Below are 19155 nucleotides of genomic sequence, written 5' to 3' on the forward strand. Positions count from 1 at the left end.
AGAGAGACACCGCACACAGCTCAGTGCCTGCTGTGCACAGGCTCACCGGGCAGCCACGCCCCACAGGGGCCATGCTCCAGCCCGCTCTGCCTCAAGTTGTGCCTCCTGTGGCTGGGAGGCCAGGCCAGCACCAAGGCTTGGCCTGGCTGGGCCTTTCCCACCAGCATTGCCCTGAGCCCTACCCCTGAGCCAAAAGTCCAGTGCCTGATGCCAGGCTGGGCAGACAAGCTGGCGGGAGAGGTGGTGTTCAGTAGAGGCCCGGCTCCCCTGGGTGGTGCCAGGCAGCAGGAGCAGAGCTGCAGTTGGCAGGGCAGGGGCTCACCGGGTGCTTGACGCTGTAGTTGATGATCATGTAGTCGTTGCCCAGGGGCAGCCAGGAGCGCAGGGTGACGAAGTCCCTGTTCTTCAGGGGGCTCGGGCACTTCCCTGCAAGGGAGAGAGTCTGTTATCCCCCAAGCACCTGCAGCCATGTCCCCCCACCCCCTCCCAGGGATATTCCGCCCTGGGTTCACTCGCACAGCTAGGACCTCGCGCAGGGTCACGTACGGTCCCCAACTTTTAATCACACAAAACCAAACGCTGCCCCACCCCTTCTCAGAGGCCCCGCCCCCCACTTGCTCCATTTCCCACTCCCTCCATTGCTACTCTTCCCCACCCTCACGCACTTTCACCGGGCTGGGGTTGGGGAGAGGGAGCAGGTATGGGCTCTGGGCTGCGGGTGCAGGTTCTGGGGGGGGCCAGGAATGAGGGGCTTGGGGTGTGGGAGGGGACTCCAGACTGGGCCAGAGGGTTGGGGTGCAGGGGGGCTGCGGGCTGGAGATGAGGGGTCTGGGGAGCAGGAGAGGGCTCTGGGCTGGGGCAGGGGATTGGGGTGTGGGAGGGGGTGCGAGGTCCTAGCGGCACTTACAGCAGCTCTGAGGAAGTGGCTGCCAGGTCCCTGCGGCCTCTAGGCACATAGGCAGCCAGGCGGCTCTGTGCAGTGCCTTTGTGTCCTCAGACACCAGCTGCCGCAGCTCCCATTCGTCACGGTTCCCAGCCAATGGGAGCTGCGGAGCTGACACTTGGGCGGGGGCAGTGCATGGAGGCTCTCTGGCTGCCTATGGGCCGCAGGGACCTTGTGGCTCCTTCGGGAACAGCGTGGAGCCAGGGCAGGCAGGGAGCCTGCCTTAGCCCCGCTGAACCGCCAACCAGACTTTTAACAGCCCAGATACCGGTGCCGACCGGAGGTGCTAGGGTCCCTTTTCTGGTCCAAAACCAGATGCCTGGCAACACTACGGCTGAGGCCCTGCCTGACGGGAAGGGTGGCAGGTGAGGGGCCCAGGGGAGGGGAGGGTTGTTGCACCACCTCCCCAGCCCCCCGTTGCCCCTACTCACAGGCATAGTATCCCACATCAGCGTTGGCCGTCAGGCGCCCGATGTCATAGGTCTCGATGACGTTGGAGTCCCATTTCTTGCGGTAGTGGGTGTCATGCAGCACGTCATAGAGCGTCGCGGCCGGCACGTCCTTGCAGGCGATGCGCAGCTGCAAGGGAATGATGGAGGGAGGGCCAGCAGTCAGCGAGGCACTGAGAGGAGCCCAACACGCCTGCACAGGCTTGGGGGCACGGGCAGGGCACGCCAGGGGCAAGTGTAAGAGAGGGGCACATGCGTCTGACAACAGCCATCTGACCATGCATGTCAGGTACATCGGCACAAAGGGGTAGTGTGGCTCATCGCGGCTAGTGTGTGGTTATGTATGGGGGATGGCTCAGCATAGTGCGGGCTAGGATAACCACAATCTAGGGCTGGAAGGGCCCTCCAGAGGGCATGTAGTCCAGCCCCCGGCACTGAGCCAGGACTAACTATACATATAAAATGATGGGGTCTAAATGAACTGTTACCACTCAAGAAAGAGATCTTGGAGTCATTGTGGATAGTTCTCTGTAAACATCCACTCAATGTGCAGTGGTAGGCTAAAAAGCGAACAAAATGTTGGGAATCATTAAGAAAGGGATAGCTAATGAGAGAAAATATCATATTGCCTCTATATAAATCCATGGTACACCCACATCTTGAATTCTGCCTGCAGATGTGGTCGCCCCATCTCGAAAAAGATATATTGGAATTGGAAAAGGTTCAGAAAAGGGTAACAAAAATGATTAGGAGTATGGAACAGCTTCCATATGAGGAGAGATTAATAAGACTAGGACTTTTCATCTTAGATAAGACATCTAAGGGGAGATATGATAAAGGTCTATAAAATCATGACTGGTGTGGAGAAACTAAATAAGGAAGTGTTATTTACTCCTTCTCATAACACAAGAACTAAGGGACACCAAATGAAATTAATAGGCAGCAGGTTTAAAACAAACAAAAAAAAAGGAAATATTTTTTCACACAATGCACAGTCAACCTGTGGAACTCCTTGCCAGAGGATGTTGTGAAGGCCAAGACTATCACAGGGTTCAAAAAAGAACTAGATAAATTCATAGAGGATAGGTCCATCAATGGCTATTAGACAGGATGGGCAGGGATGGTGTCCCTAGCCTCTGTTTGACAGAAGCTGGGAATGGACGACAGGGGGGTGGATCATTTGATGATACCTGTTCTGTTCATTCCCTCTGGGACACCTGGCATTGGCCACTGTCAGAAGACAGGATACTGAGCTAGATGGACCTTTGGTCTGACCCAGTATGGCTGTTCTTATGACCATCCCTGATGAGTGTTTGTCTAACCAGCTCTTTAAAATTTCCACTGGCAGAATCCACAACCTCCCTGGGCAATTTATTCAAGTGCTTAACTACCCTGACTGGTAGAGAATGTTTCCTAATGTCCAACCTGAACCATCCAGCTGCAACTGAAGCCGATTGCTTCTTGTCCTGTCCTGGGGCTAAGGAGAACAACTGATTGCCTCTCCTCTAGGTAATGGGTTTCTAAAGCGGGGTTTTCAAACATCCGACTTTCCAGCACGGCTGAAGGGACCCTCCCAGTGGTCATGCTCCATTAACAGCAACCTGAGTCTGGGTGCCTGCCTGTCCAGCTCTGCCTCAGCTCCCAAACCCACTCTTCAGTCACACAGAGCCGGGCCAGGGTGGATTCTGCTGGAGGTACAGCCAGCTGGCGATGCAGTGGGCTTATGGGAGCCTGAGAGCAGGGGGAGGGGCCTGGGGAATTAACACCCAGGGATGCTGGCTTTGTTCCCTTGCCCCAGTCACATGACCTGGGCCATGGATCCCAAGGGGTTACCTCTGGAACATGGCAGAGGCTGGAATTAAATGCATAATAAAAAAGCCAAGCCAAGCCAAATGCCACAACTGAGCCCATCCCCAACCCCAGAGGGCACTCAGGGTGACGGGCTGCACCCTGGCATGGGCTTTGGTCTCTCCTTGGATGTCTGACCGTTCCATCTGGGCTCTGAGCAGTGCCCCTCACCGAGATCTCTGGCAGGAACGACCATCCCTGCCCTCTGTGGGTCTGATCATGTGGCCCCGACTTGTGCTGGGAGCAGGTCCTGCTGCTGCGGGGTCAGGGGCCACGCTGGGTCTGCCCCGGAGCCTGTGTTCGCTGCTTCCGGTGCATTTCACTATCAGTGGCAGGGTGGGCAGGACAGACGGCGGTGATTGGGAGGAAGTTCCTGGGATCCCAGCCCTGCTGAGGCTCTTCTGCCTGCCCAGAGGTTGTGGTTTTCTGCTCTGTTCTCCGGGCTGGGGCTGTGTGTCCCCCAGGCTCACGGAGCACAGCTCTCTGTCCCCTTCCAGGGGCTGGCACACAGAGCACTCCACTGGCTCGGAGCTCACAGTGGGTCCAGCAGCTCAGACAGGCGAGGCTCATGTTCCAGGCCCAGAGGGGGTGGGTCTGTTCCCACTGCTGCTGGCAGGGCAGGAAGCTGGCTGGTGGCTCCAGCTCCTGACCTAGCTGTGTGGGGGGCTTTTTGGGAGTGTCCTGGAGCCATCCCACCCACCCTCACTGCAAGAGGACAGACCCCTGAGGCCCTGCTGGGGCTGGGGTATTTGAGACACTGGCTACTCTCTGCCCCAGGAAGCTGTAGGCAAAGAGCACTGGCCCAGCTCCCAGGAGGTAGAATATACACACACAGGTTGGCACTGGTGCTGGGGTGGCCCGGAGCTGTCAGAGCGCTTGCCTGGGCATGCCTTGTTTTGCCCAGTGGCTTGGCTTCTCACTCCCTGAGACAAGGGGCAGCTGCATGCTGAGCGGGAGATCTCTGCCACCAGGTGAGGGTGTGAGAGGTGGGCCCTGGGGCTGTGAACACTGAAGGCAGCCGATCTCCCCCTACCCTCCCAAATCAAACCTTCTCATCTGAAAACCGATCCAGCCATCCCTGTGCATTGTCCCATCCAAATCACACCCCAGAGCAAGCAGGGTTGGGTTTCTCTCACTGGCCCCTGGCTGGGCTCTTTGAGATCAGCGGTAATCGAAGCTATTAACTGGTAACCCAAGCTGCAGCGCGGTGTCAAGTCCTCGAGAAAGCGGGTGCATTATTGATGAGCCCACCCTGCCTGGGTGCCCTCAATGCTACGTGGCTGCAGACGCAGCACCGGGTGGGCTCACGGAGACCTCTACGACTCCTCATTAGAGGCCCTGCATTTTTGATGAGGTGCTCAGCAGCTGCCAGGTAACTAGAGACAGCCCTTTGTATAGGCTGCCATTGTCTCTCTCTCACACACACACACACACGTGCGCACACCAGTTAATCTCTGACGGGCCCACCCAGCTCCCCCTAGAAGTCCCCCATAGGCACCTCCTGGCCCAGTTTGTTTGCAGAGCAGATGCCCCATGACGGTTATCCTCTCTTTTCCTCTCCTCTTGTGGGTAGGTGCTGGGACTTCTGGCAGGCTGCTGTCTGCCCCCATCGCACATCCACCTCCTAGGCCTGCAGCCTTCAGCCCCTGCCCCAACGGGCACTGCTGGGTACACGGTGAAGCTGTACCTAGGACAGAGAGGCCCGGGCCACCCCTTCTGCTGTACTGCCTGTGCAGGGGCCAGTGAGGATACCCCCAGAGTGCACCTGGCCAACTGCGCAATGCTGAAGAGTATCTGAGCAACGGTGTGGTTGGGGTGGGCAGGTTCCAAACCCCCAGCTCTGCAGCTTGACTCAGCTAACTGGAGGCGTTGAGAAGTGTGCTTAGCAGAGCTCAGCCAGGAAGACGCTTACAAGAACTCCATGCATTAAAGCATCCCTAGCTCACTGGGGTTAGAGTTTCACAGCTGGGAAATTGGGACATACGTCTCTGCAGCTTCCCCCTGTATCAGCTCCCCTTTCCCCGCCCACCATGAACACCCCAGCTCCCAGCCAGTGGATCTCCGTGGCTGTCCCAACAGAGGCCAAAGTCCCCAACTCAGCTGCTGCATGTGCACCCAGCCCCTCTGCAAGGTACCATCCAGAAACAGCTCCCTCCCCAGCCCTCTGCAATCCAGGGATCCCCAGACTGTGCCACACAGATGGGAAACCCCACTTGGCCGGCACCCCCTTGTTCCCAAGCTGCTCACAGGCTCCATTGCAACCCCCTGGCCTGGCGAGTGCCAGGGTCCCACAGTCACAGACACACTGAAGCCCATGGCCAGAATGGGGGCACTTTCAGCGGGGGCAGTGCCGTGAAATGTTTCTGAAGTTGGGCTGCTCCTCAGGCTCCCTATGAGCCCTGGTTAGTGGGGCTGGGGGCAGAGCTAAGGGTGTTGGATTGCAGATGTGTGGAGTTTTAAGAGTGCCTGTGTTCTATTGAACTGAATGTGCCTCTGTGAACAGCCCAGTGAGCTGTGGGTGCAGCTCCCACAGCGACCCCAGCTCAGACGTGCCTGCTCCACGGGCTTGTTCTGACGGCCAGCCTGGCTCCGGGCAGCAGGTCGGGCTCCCTCCTCCTGTGCACCACCTGCCACAATGATTCTGCAGCCAAGCCAGGCCCTTGGTGACAACAGTGCAAGTTCTGCCTTCAAGGTGTGTGCACTGAGTGGCACTGACGGACCACGATGCACTGCCAACCTGATTGCAAAGTTTGCCCTCTCACTCCCCGTCTCCTCCAGCTAGGGAGCGTGCATGAGAAATGCCAACTGGGAAGCAGCCTTCTGGGGAGGATCTGAGTGAGGGTTCAGAGCAGAACGTGAGTTTCAGACCACCTCGCTCCCTGGTCATGGCTGCAAGATGCTGAGTTACAATGCAAGTTTTCTAAAGCAGTTTCAATAGTTATGCCATGTACCTGCTCCCATTGTTGTAGTCTCTGAGCCCCACATCAATAGCCACCTCGGGGAGGAGAGGCAGCATCATCAGCGCCATTTAACAGGGGGACGCTGAGGCCCAGACAGGCTGAGTGACTGGCCCAAGGTCACACAGGGAGACTGTGGCAGAGACCTGAACCTACGCCTTCCAAGGTCCCAGCTGATGCCTACGCACTGGGCCATTCTGCCATCCCCAGCATATGGGTGTGCATGCACCCACACACAGAATCACCCCCCCACACACACACACACAGAATCACCCCCCCCACACACACACACAGAATCACCCCCCCCCACACACAGAATCACCCCCCCACACACACACACAGAATCACCCCACCCCCCACACACACACAGAATCACCCCCCCCCACACACACACAGAATCACCCCACCCCCCCCACACACAGAATCACCCCCCCCACACACACACAGAATCACCCCCCCACACACACACACAGAATCACCCCCCCCACACACACAGAATCACCCCCCCACACACACACACAGAATCACCCCACCCCCCACACACACACAGAATCACCCCCCCCACACACACACAGAATCACCCCACCCCCCACACACACACAGAATCACCCCCCCACACACACACACAGAATCACCCCACCCCCCCCCACACACAGAATCACCCCCCCACACACACACACAGAATCACCCCCCACACACACACACAGAATCACCCCACCCCCCCCACACACACAGAATCACCCCACCCCACACACACAGAATCACCCCACCCCCCACACACACACAGAATCACCCCACCCCCCACACACACACAGAATCACCCCCCCACACACACACACAGAATCACCCCACCCCCCCCCCACACACACAGAATCACCCCCCCCCACACACACACAGAATCACCCCACCCCCCCACACACACACAGAATCACCCCCCCACACACACACACACAGAATCACCCCACCCCCCACACACTTCCATGCACAGTTACACACCCGCCAGAGGACACACACTGTGTGGCCATTCACCTAAAGAGACTCTCCACCTGCCCATGTTCACACAGCCTCTACACAGTCTGGATGGGAGCGAAGCAGTACATGGCCTAACCCACATCCAGCTCAGCTTCCTGCGGCCCCAGCTCCATTTCAGTGGCAAAGGAACAATTTTCTCCCTCTGTGCTGCAGGGCTAGCCCCACAGCGGGGGAGTCAGGTCTGGAGAGCGAGTGGGGGAGGGCACAGTGCACCCTGCCTGGCTCAGGAGGGGGAGCAGCTGTCCCACATCCCACTGACTGGGCAATCAGTGCATATAGAGGCAGCTCAAGAACTCAATATTGAATCTCAATGAATCTCCCCAGCTAGCACTGGCCCATAATGCACTGGGTCAGAAACTGTGGGAGCCCATGACTGGTGTATTGTTTTCTGCCCCTCTGACACCCTGCCTGATGGATGCACATCACACATGAGCAGTGCAGCAGAGCTAGCCTAGCAGGCAGGAGAGATGGTAAAAGCATGCATAATTAGGAATGTCCCCTGTGGGGCAGGTACCCCCATGCAGAGATACCCAGGGCCCCTGTGGGGCAGGTACCTCTGTACGGAGATACTCAGGCACCCTGTGGGGTGGGTACCCCTGTGCGGTGTTACCCAGGGCCCCTGTGGGGCAGGTACCCCTGTGCAGGGATACCCAGGGCCCCTGTGAGGCGGGTACCCCTGTGTGGTGATACCCAGGGCCCCTGTGGGGCAGGTACCACCGTGCGATGATACCCAGGGCGCCTGTGAGGCAGGTACCCCTGTGTGGTGATAGCCAGGGCCCCTATGGAGCAGGTACCCCCATGCTGTGATACTCAGGGCCCCTGTGGGGAGGGTACCCCCATGCTGTGATGCTTAGTGCGAGTGGGGTGGGGAGGAATGAGTAACAAATGGAAGATGAAGGATTTGGTTTGCACCATTAATAGGCAATTAGCAATTTTTAAATTCCCTTTCCTTTCCTACCCACTAGTATGTTATTGCTATGCCCCCCACACCCACCCCATGCATGGGACCTGCACACACTGCCAGCTATCGACCCTTCTGCTGCTCCTGGCCGTGTGCCCGTCTGCCCGGCATCAGAACCTTCCTGTGTTGGTCTCCCCAGGTGATGTCCTGGTGCCTTTGACAGTCCCTGTGTCACAGATGTGGCATGGCAGCTGTGCCATGGGGCCAGCTGCGTCCTGGTGACCTCACCAACGGCAGGACCACTCTCCTGCCGCCCTGTGATCACTGGCTGGAGAAGATGCAGAGCAGCTGCTCTCCTACAGGACTCAAAGTGTTTTCTGTTATTACCCTGAATAGCCCCCGGGAGCGTCACCAGACTCCCCCTCGAGCTTGCTGATCACAAGGCAGGCTGCGAAATCCATGCAGCCCAAACTGGAGCAGAGTGGTCCAAGGGACCCATCCCCGAGGGATAAACACACTTCTGGGAACACCCTGCCCATGCTGGCTAGTTAACCCCCGGGGGCCTTTCCGCTTGTGCTCCATACTAGCTCCCATGTCCAGGGCTTGCTGCGGTTGAGCTCGGACCAGTCCTACACGAAGGAAATGCCACCAGTGGAGATCTGACTATGGCAGCCCGCTGCAGATTCCAAGCATCCGTGTGACTCTTGGAATGCTGGCAGCCCCTGGGCATGGTGTGTATGCCCATGTGTGCCCAGTGCCCCAGCCAGCGCTGCACTAGAGTGCCCCCGCTGCACTTGGGGCCAGCTCAGATTTGGCAGCACAGCGTAGCACCCTGGCCAGCACCCCACTCTCCTCTCGGAGCATGAGCCCTTCTCCCCTTCGTACCTAGCAGAGCCTGCACAGGGCCATGGCACTGACTGGGGATCACGGGCTGCGGGAGGGCAGTGGGGATCGGCAGCTGCTTCCCTGGGCTGCACTGTGTGGGCACCATCCATGAAAGTGCTTTGGTGCTCCAGCAGGACAGTCCTTGTATCTCAGCAGCTCAGTATCACTAATGCATAACTCACGGACTCCTTTGCAAAGCCAGCCAGTGCCCTGCCATTCGCGGGGGCTGGGAGCACCCTGGACCAGGGCAGGGAGGGGCAGTATTTAATGCAGTGATGATGGTAATAATCAGGCTTTGCAAGTTTCCTGGGATCCCAAGATCTCAGCAGCTTTATGGACATCCTGGGACTGGGCTTCACAAGCCACTGGGCAGGCTCCTCAACTCAGCAGGGACCCTGCAAGGCCCGAGGCCCTGCACTCAGAACAGCGCACATCAGCTGGTTACCCAGCTCGAGTCCCTGCAGCTGGCATTTGCTGCCAGGCGCTTGGGGGCGGAGGTGACACAGTAGCCATCATGTGACATTCCTCCCTGTTTGTGAACTGGCCTGTGCCTGGGGCATATGCCAACTCCCTGCATGTGGGGTCCCAGGGCCTGGGGTTCCCCCTGCCCTGGCCCGGCCCAGCGCAGCTCTCTCTGTGCAGCAGCATCATCCGCATTAATTCTCACGGCTCTGGTGTGCAGGCAGCTTTCGTGGGTGCCCCAGCCACACTCGATTCAGCAGATTTCTCAGGTAAGACTAAGCACCATTGTGGGCCCTGGATCTAGGCTGCTCCTCCCCAGCTCCGGGCCTGTGTATTCTAACAGACCAGGGCCAGCCTGTGCTTTCTGGGACAGGCCTGACGTCACCTTAAACTGAGCCTCCCCAGCTCATCACGCAGGGCCAGCTCAGCTTCCCTGGGCCCTGGCAGGGGCAGCACAGCTCAGCCTTCCAGCGCCACCCTAACCGGAGCACTGCAGAGCCACCCCGCCAGCTGGATGCAACTGACTTTAATCAGCACCCATTCCTTGAGTTGCTGTTCCCCGCCTGGCCCAGCCCGTCCTCTCCCTGTTCCCTTCCCCCAGTCCCTCCTGGCCCCTTGCTGCAGCCAGCACCTGGCCCACCTCTAAGTCTTGAGTCCCAATAGCCAGAGCTGCCCATGGCCACTGCAGGGGGAGGAGCCTTGCTGGGGAGGTGGGATGGGACAAAGTGGGAGTTTTGTAGTTTTATAAAGCCTATGTGTCCCTCAGTTTCTCCAGTGTGCTGCATTGTTACCCAGTGGGTGAAAAGGGGCTGTTGGCTCTTGGGGTAGCTAAGACACAGGTGTAAATGGCGCTTAGCTGTGTGGAACTAAGTGGGTCTTTGGCACACTGAGGGGTTCCTCCTGCAGGCTGTTCCAAAGCTTGGGCCACAGCACCAATCCTGTGGGTCCATGACAGGGGAATGGGCTGCCCAAGCAGGGACATGGGAAGAGCAACAGAGCATAAAGATGTGTTCAAAATGGTGTGTGCTAACCTGGGTGAATGTCCCCACCCTAAGGGGCCTCGGACACAAGGCATCCTCATTGCTCCACCCTGCCCTGACTGCATGCCTGAACATGTCCCTGTGTAGGATGGGCACAGGGGCACACAGCCCCTCCCTGGCACTCCCAGGCCTGGGTGGGTGTGGGGCTGATGCTGGTGGAGGGGCAGACGGTCTCATGTGTTCATACACCAAAATCGTGGGCCAGCCCCAAGGGGAGAGGGCTAGGGATTCAGGGCAAAAGCTACTGTACTTCCTGCCCTCAGGAATCTAACAGTCTCTAGGGTTTTGGGGGGAGGGTGTGAGGTGTGTGTTTGGGGGGATAGCGTGAGCATGGAAGCGAGGGGCTGTTTGTGCAGCAGTGGAACTAACCTGTGGGTCTCACTCATTTCAGAGCAGGAAACAGTCTAGTCTGGTGACTTGCGCACTGGGCTGGGACTTGGGAGCCCTGGCTTTATTCCTGGCTCTGCTACTGACCCGCTGTGTGCTTGGCCAAGTCACCTCCCCTATCCACCTTGTCTGTGCAGACTGGAAACTGAGAGGGCAGAATCTCTGCTGGGACTCCACCAACCGCCTGTCCCTCTGCACTTCAGGAACATGCTGTAACCACCCCTCATCATATTTGGTGTTTAGCTTAAAGGCCCAGCTCCAGAAGTCATGTGATGGCACAGAAATCTCAGCTTTCGTTTAATGGAGTAAGTTGCTAGTGCTCACGGTCGTGGCAGCAGAGAAAGGAGCTGGCATAGGAGCTGGAACTAGGAGTGCGAGGGGTACTGAAGCACCCCCTGGCTTGAAGTGGTTTCTAGCGTATACAGTTTGGTTCAATGGCTCTCAGCATCCCCGCTATAAAAATTGTTCCAGCACCGCTCGGAGCTGGGAAATGTGACTGAGAGCCCCCTACAGGCTCAGGACCAAACATGGATCTGGAGAACCCAAAACATTTAAAATCTCACAGTTTTCAAGCTAACTCCATGATCTTTTGGGACCTACCCCCTGGTGCATGAGCACATGGGGTTGCAGTGCTGGGAGCACCCATGGAGCACTCAGCATGCTCACCTCTAAGAATCCCGGGGAGAAAGCTATCAGCTGAAAGCAGCCCCCACAAACGAGCCAGGCTCTGGAGACTAAGCCATATCTGGGGCAGAGTTACAAGCCACCTCCACAGCTGGTATACATGGGGTCTCTATAGAGGGGGCCTATGCACCGGTCAGTTACCAGGTTGTGGTCAGGAGACCAGGGAGTATGGGCCAGGCACAGGTGATAGCAGGCAAGGAGCAGAGTCAGGGATGAACCAGGATAAGAAGCTGGAGCCTAGGGCCCATAGCAAGGTGAGGGCTGGAGCAGTGATGAGCTGCCAAAATCTTAACAAGGGGTTCCCTCCTCAGTCCATGAGGGGATCATTGCCCACCCCCCCCCCCCCCAGGACCCTTGCCCCAACCCCTGACTTCCCCCAGAACCAGGCAGGAGGGTCTCATAGGCCACCATGGTAGGTGCCCACCACACCCCTAAGGTGCCACTTTCAGCCAGTTAAATTTAGAAGCCCTTTTAGAAGCGGTTGTTCTCTGCAGGGGACAACCAGCTCCAGCTCCAGCTCCAGCTCCAGCTCCAGCTCCAGCTCCAGCTCCAGCTCCAGCTCCAGCTCCAGCTCCAGCTCCAGCTCCAGCTCCAGCTCCAGCTCCAGCTCCAGCTCCAGCTCCAGCTCCAGCTCCAGCTCCAGCTCCCCACTAGGCTGGAGCAGAAGCAAGCAGGCACCTGCTCAGACAGCTCTCCATGCTGGCTTCCTGGTTTATATTCCAGCATGAGCCAATCAGTGGGCTGTAAGGGGCTGCCACTCAGGCCCTGCTGGGCGATACTTCCTGCAGTGTTTAGCTTCCCAGGATCCTCCAGCAAAACTCTAGCCTGAGCTTCAGCAATACAGCAGAAGCAGCCCCAGGTTTTAGTCCTGCAGGTTCTTAGCTGTCCCTCCTCACTGCTGCCAGTTCTCCTGTTGGTTATCTACCTTGCATGACTGTGAGAATAACTCTATAGCCTGGTGGTTAGGCTAACCATGTGGGAGGTAGAAGAGCCAGGGGCCTTTGCCCCTGTCGTAAATATAAAGGGAAGGGTAACCACCTTTCTGTACATAGTGCTATAAAATCCCTCCTGACTAGAGGCAAAATCCTTTCACCTGTAAAGGGTTAAGAAGCTAAGGTAACCTCGCTGGTACTTGACCCAAAATGACCAATGAGGGAACAAGATACTTTCAAATCTGGAGGAGAGGGGAGGGAGGGGACAAAGGGTTTTTGTCTGTCTGTGTGATACCTTTGTCGGAAACAAATCAAGGATGCAAGTTCTCCAACTCCTGTAAAGTTAGTAAGTAATCTAGCTAGAAAATGCATTAGGTTTTCTTTGTTTAATGGCTTGTAAAATTTGCTGTGCTGGAGGGAATGTATATTCCTGTTTTTGTGCCTTTTTGAAACTTAAGGTTTTGCCTATGTTTTGAATCTGATTACCCTGTAAAGTAGTTACCATCCTGATTTTACAGAGGTGATTCTTTTACCTTTTCTTTAAATAAAATTCTTCTTTTAAGAACCTGATCGATTTTTCATTGTTCTTAAGATCCAAGGGTTTGGGTCTGTGTTCACCTGTACCAATTGGTGAGGATATTATTATCAAGCCTTCCCCAGGAAAGGGGGTGTAGGGCTTGGGGGAATATTTTGGGGAAATTGGACTCCAAGTGGTCCTTTCCCTGTTCTTTGTCTAAAACACTTGGTGGTGGCAACGTTTTACCTAATCCAAGGGCAAAGACTTTGTGCCTTGGGGAAGTTTTAACCTAAGCTGATAGAAATAAGCTTAGGAGGTCTTTCATGCAGGTCCCCACAGCTGTACCCTAGAGTTTAGAGTGGGGAAGGAATCTTGACATGGTGGCAGAGCGGTGGGATCATTTTGAACCAGAGATCATTTTGAACCAGAAGCACAGTAGGATTTTAAAAGGACAATTTTTTTCCCTTTGGGTTGCTTGGAAGCAGGTTCTAAGGTGAAAGCAGTTAGAGTTTTTCTGTCTCTCTGCCTGGGGGACAGAGCATCTCCATAAAAGAAGGATTTTTCTATAGGCTATCGGAGACAAAAGGTATCGGGTTATAACACAGCAAAATTTGACAAGCCAGGGTTTTTTTTCCCTTTCTAACTCTCGGGTATAGCGAGGTTAAACACAGAGAGGTTAGGATGACAGAATGCAATGTTCAACAGAAACTGGAATTAGCCAGATTGGAAGCTGAAGAAAGACAGAAGGAAATGAAAGATAGATAGAACTCAGACAGATGGAGATTGGTGCACAAGTGGCCAAAGAAAAAGCCAGGGTGGAGGCAGAAGAGGCTGCTCACCAAAGAGCTATGGAGGCAAAAGAAAAAGAAATGGAGGAGAGGGGAAAAGAGGAAGCATGCACTGGAGATAGAGAAGGCAAAGGCTTAGCAGAATATACCGAATAACCCTAACAATCCTTCCCCAACAATCCACAAATGGGAGCGACTATGTCCACAGTATGATGAATCCAGTGATATTGCTGAATATTTTCTCACCTTTGAGAGACTGTGCACACTCCATAAAATTCCTGAAGCTCACAAGATGACCACATTGGTTGCAAAATTGACTGGAAGAGCTCTGGACATATTCAATAAGATGCCTATTGAGGAGGCTTCTGACTATAATAAATTCAAGGATTTGGTTTTAAAACAATTTCAAGTTACACCTGAAACTTACAGAGTAATATTTAGAGCCTTTAAGAGAGAACCTGGACTAAGTAATGTGGCTTATGTAAACCAGACGACAAATCTGTTTGATGAATAGCTCAAAGGACGGGATGTAATCAGCTTTGGAGGAATGTGGGATTTGATGATACAGGAGCAATTCCTGAATATATCCAAGGATGACATAAAACAGTGTTTATGGGATAAGAAAATGGACTCAGCAGGAAGTCTTGCTTCTTATGCTGATCAATACGAGCAGTCTCAGACCGCCAGAGAGGCGGGGCAAACCAGAACAAAACGGGTGGAGGGAGGAGAGAGAAACAACCGTGGTTGCAGTTGGAGTGGATACCAGAAGGGACACCCTCAGACCACACCCTACTGCTGGGGGCAGCCCAAGGAACACTCCAGACACCTTATCGTCCCGCCACACTGTTCTTCAGCTTAGCCCACAATCATCTTAGTGGCCATGCTGGGGTGAACAGGACCAAAGACAGTTTGGGGAGGTCATTCCACGGGGAGGGAATGGGCAAGGATGTTTCTACTTATGTCCGGTCTTGTGAGGTGTGCCAAAGAGTGGGAAAACCCCAAGACCAGGTCAAAGCCCCTCTCCAGCCACTCCCTATCATCGAAGTTCCATTTCAGCGACTAGCTGTGGATATTCTGGGTCCTTTTCTGAAAAAGACACCCAGAGGAAAGCAGTACATACTAACTTTCATGGATTTTGCCACCCGATGGCCGGAAGCAGTAGCTCTAAGCAACACCAGGGCTAAAAGTGTGTGCCAGGCACTAGCAGACATTTTTGCCAGGGTAGGTTGGCCCTCCAACATCCTCACAGATGCAGGAACTAATTTCCTGGCAGGAACTATGAAAAGCCTTTGGGAAGCTCATAGGGTGAATCACTTGGTTGCCACTCCTTACCACCATCAAACAAATGGCCTGGTGGAGAAGTTTAATGGAACTTTGGAGGCCGCGATACGTAAATGAGCACTCTAATGATTGGGACCTAGTGTTGCAGCAGTTGCTCTTTGCCTACAGAGCTGTACCCCATCCCAGTTTAGGGTTTTCACCATTTGAACTTGTATATGGCCATGAGGTTAAGGGGCCATTACAGTTGGTGAAGCAGCAATGGGAGGGGTTTACATCTTCTCCAGGAACTAACATTCTGGACTTCGTAACCAACCTACAAAACACCCTCCGAACCTCTTTAGCCCTTGCTAAAGAAAACCTAAAAGATGCTCAAAAAGAGCAAAAAGCCTGGTATGATAAACATGCCAGAGAGCGTTCCTTCAAAGTAGGGGACCAGGTCGTGGTTTTAAAGGTGCTCCAGGCCCATAAAATGGAAGCATCGTGGGAAGGGCCAGTCACGGTCCAAGAGCACCTGGGAGCTGTTAATTATCTCATAGCATTCCCCACCTCCAACCGAAAGCCTAAGGTGTACCATATTAATTCTCGAAAGCCCTTTTATTCCAGAGAATTAAAGGTTTGTCAGTTTACAGCCCAGGGAGGAGATAATGCTGAGTGGCCTGAAGGTGTCTACTACGAAGGGAAAGGTGCTGGTGGTGTGGAAGAGGTGAACCTCTCCATGACCCTTGGGCGTATGCAGCGACAGCAGATCAAGGAACTGTGCACTAGCTACACGGCTGTGTTCTCAGCCACCCCAGGACTGACTGAACGAGCATACCACTCCCTTGACACAGGTAATGTTCACGCAATTAGAGCCCAACCTTACCGGGTGTCTCCTCAAGCTAAAACTGCTATAGAACGGGAGATCCAGGATATGCTACAGATGGGTGTAATCCGCCCCTCTGGCAGTGCATGGGCATCTCCAGTGGTTCTCGTTCCCAAACCAGATGGGGAGATACGTTTTTGCGTGGACTACCATAAGCTAAATGCTGTAACTCGCCCAGACAACTATCCAATGCCACACACAGATGAACTATTGGAGAAACTGGGATGGGCTCAGTTTATCTCTACCTTGGACTTAACCAAGGGCTACTGGCAAGTACCGCTAGATGAATCCGCCAAGGAAAGGTCAGCCTTCATCACACATGTCAGGCTGTATGAATTTAATGTGCTCCCTTTCGGGCTGTGGAATGCACCCGCCATCTTCCAAAAATTTGTAGATGGTCTCCTAGCAGGATTGGGAGAATATGCAGTCGCCTACCTTGACGATGTGGCCATATTTTCGGATTCCTAGGCAGAACACCTGGAACATCTAGGAAAAGTCTTCGAGCACATAAGGGAGACAGGACTAACTGTTAAGGCTAAGAAATGTCAAATAGGCCTCAACAGAGTGACTTACCTTGGACACCAGATGGGTCAAGGAACTATCAACCCCCTACAGGCCAAAGTGGATGCTATCCAAAAATGGCCTGTCCCAAAGTCAATGAAACAGGTCCAATCCTTCTTAGGCTTGGCTGGATATTACAGGCAATTTGTACCGCAATACAGCCAAATCGCCGCCCCACTGACAGACCTAACCAAAAAGAAACAACCAAATGCAGTTCAGTGGACTGAAGAGTGTCAGAAGGCCTTTAACCAGCTTAAAGTGACACTCATGTCTGACCCTGTGCTAAGGGCCCCAGACTTTGACAAACTGTTCCTAGTAACCACAGATGCGTCTGAGTGTGGTGTCGGAGCATTCTTAATGCAGGAAGGACCGAATCAAGAATTTTCTGGAGCACCCACAGAAAAGAAATGGATGGATGTGGGTGGGGCCTGGGGTGGAGGCTGAGCACGCCCTGGGAACTCAAAAAGTCGGCGCCTCTGTTTGAGAGCATAGTGATTGTCTGGTTTCACCCACACTGTTGTTACTGGGGCATTTAGTGCACTGGATGAGATACACCACATGTTGTCATAGGCATGTGTAGGACCTATGGATCCTGAAAGATTTGTGGTCGGGGGTGTGGATCATTGTAGCAATGGAGATATGTCTAGAGGTTTTGCACCTACTGTTCTGTCAGAGTCTGGTGCTGCTTTGAGTTGGTGTGTCCTGGTTTGTGGAGAATTTGCTTCTGATGATGAATTTGGAGAGGTTGGGGGGTTGTTTGAAGGCCAGAAGAGGGGGTTCCGGAAAGATTTATTTCAGGATGTGGTCCCCATTGAATATGGGTTGTAATTAAAAATCAGGAACAAAACTGAACGAGAAATCCTTCACAAGTATCACATCCACTGCAACCTCTGCACGACTGACAGAAGAGCGATACAATCCCTGAAATTCAACCACCTGATAGTGATCAAACCAGCAGACAAAGGGGGTGCCATTGTAGTTCTCAACTGTGAAGACTACGTCAATGGGGCCAACTGACAACTCTCCGACACCACCTACAATAAAGAACTCAAAGAAGAGCCCACACCACAATTCACCCGGACATATCATCAAATCCTTCCCCAAACACCTCCAAGAGAAACTCTACAACCTCATCCCCCACAAACCTATCGCAGGGGCCTTCTACATGCTTCCCAAGATACACAAACTATGGAACCTAGGCAGACCCATCCTATCTGGTCATGGTACTCTTACTGAAGGAATACTGGGACTCAGAGAAAACCATCCTCAAACCACTCACCACACAAAGGACCAGCTTCCTTCTGGACACAGTTGACTTCCCCAGATACACCACAACGTTAACAGCCTCCCTCAGAACACTATCCTTGCCACCTTGGATGTCACCTCCCTATACACCAACATCCATCACAATTACGGCATCGCTGCCTGCCTCACATATCATAATAGAGGCTCAATTTAAACGTATACCCCAAATTAAAAAACATAGTAAGAAAACCAAAAAAGTGCCACCATGGCTAAACAACAAAGTAAAAGAAGCAGTGAGAGACAAAAAGGCAACCTTTAAAAAGTGGAAGTTAAATCCTGTTGAGAGAAATAGAAAGGAGCATAAACTCTGGCAAATGAAGTGTAAAAATATAATTAGGAAGGCCGAAAAGAATTTGAGAAACAGCTAGCCAAAGAGTCAAAAAGTAATAGATTTTTTTTAAAGTATATCAGAAGCAGGAAACCCGCTAAACAACCAGTGGGGCCACTGGACGATCGAGATGCTAACGGAGCACTCAAGGACAATAAGACCATTTCAGAGAAACTAAATGAATTCTTTGCATCGGTCTTCATGGCTGAGGAGGTGAGGGAGAATCCCAAACCTGAGTCATTCTTTTTGGGTGACAAATCTGAGGAACTGTCCCAGATTGAGGGGTTATTAGAGGAGGTTTTGGAAAAAAATTGATAAACTGAACAGTAATAAGTCACCAGGATTAGATGGTATTCTCCCAAGAGTTTTGAAGGAACTCTGTAGCGAGGAGACGCGGTCTCCCAGCCTGTCAGAAGGGGAAAGACTCGAGATTGCCCTCTGGTGGGCAGAACCAGGCCACCTGCGGCTGCCCTGCCAGAAGCAGAGGGGTGGGACAGGAAGCTGGACTATAAAAGCCCAGCCGCCCAGGCCAGTCAGGAGAGGGCTGCCAGAGGAGTAGGATGTCTTTTCCTTGCTGCTGGGGCCCAGAGCTGAAGGAGATGGCTGCCGGACCAGAGGAGTTACCTGAATTGCAGGAGACCAGCAATGCCGACGAACTGCTGGGGCTGCCGTAGACTGTTTACCCTGTAGAGACTGAGGATGACCCTCAAACCCAGGTGCTCCAAACTGAGGAGGATAGAAAGGAGCCCAGGGATGCCAAATAGGGTTTAGGTGTGCAATTGTTGTGAACTGGCCAGCGTGTTGCGAGCAGATCCCTGCTGACCTAGTGGTGAACTACCCTGCCACTAATAGAGCCCTGGGCTGGGAAACAAAGGAGTGGGAAGGCCTGCGTCCCCCTATCCCAGGCACCCCACCTGTGGAGGATGGCCACCTCCCCACTCAGAGGCCAGGAGACCTGAACTGGCTCTGGCACATGCCAGAGCTAGGGTGCCA

General features: G+C 54.0%; 1 protein-coding gene across 1 annotated transcript in view; it reads right to left on the minus strand.

Moving 5' to 3' along the window:
• The window catches only part of LOC144269198 (START domain-containing protein 10-like), a 32240-nt gene that overhangs the window by 5106 nt on the left and 7979 nt on the right, over positions 1–19155 (minus strand). The window contains exons 2-3 of the mRNA XM_077824707.1: positions 1375–1522; positions 323–426 (exon numbers count right to left, since the gene is read on the minus strand). Of these exons, the coding sequence (XP_077680833.1) occupies positions 323–426; positions 1375–1522 (252 nt within the window). The remainder of the gene's footprint in view (positions 1–322; positions 427–1374; positions 1523–19155) is intronic.

The sequence above is a fragment of the Eretmochelys imbricata genome, chromosome 8 (genome assembly GCF_965152235.1).
Source record: "Eretmochelys imbricata isolate rEreImb1 chromosome 8, rEreImb1.hap1, whole genome shotgun sequence".
Taxonomy (NCBI): Eukaryota; Metazoa; Chordata; order Testudines; family Cheloniidae; genus Eretmochelys; species Eretmochelys imbricata.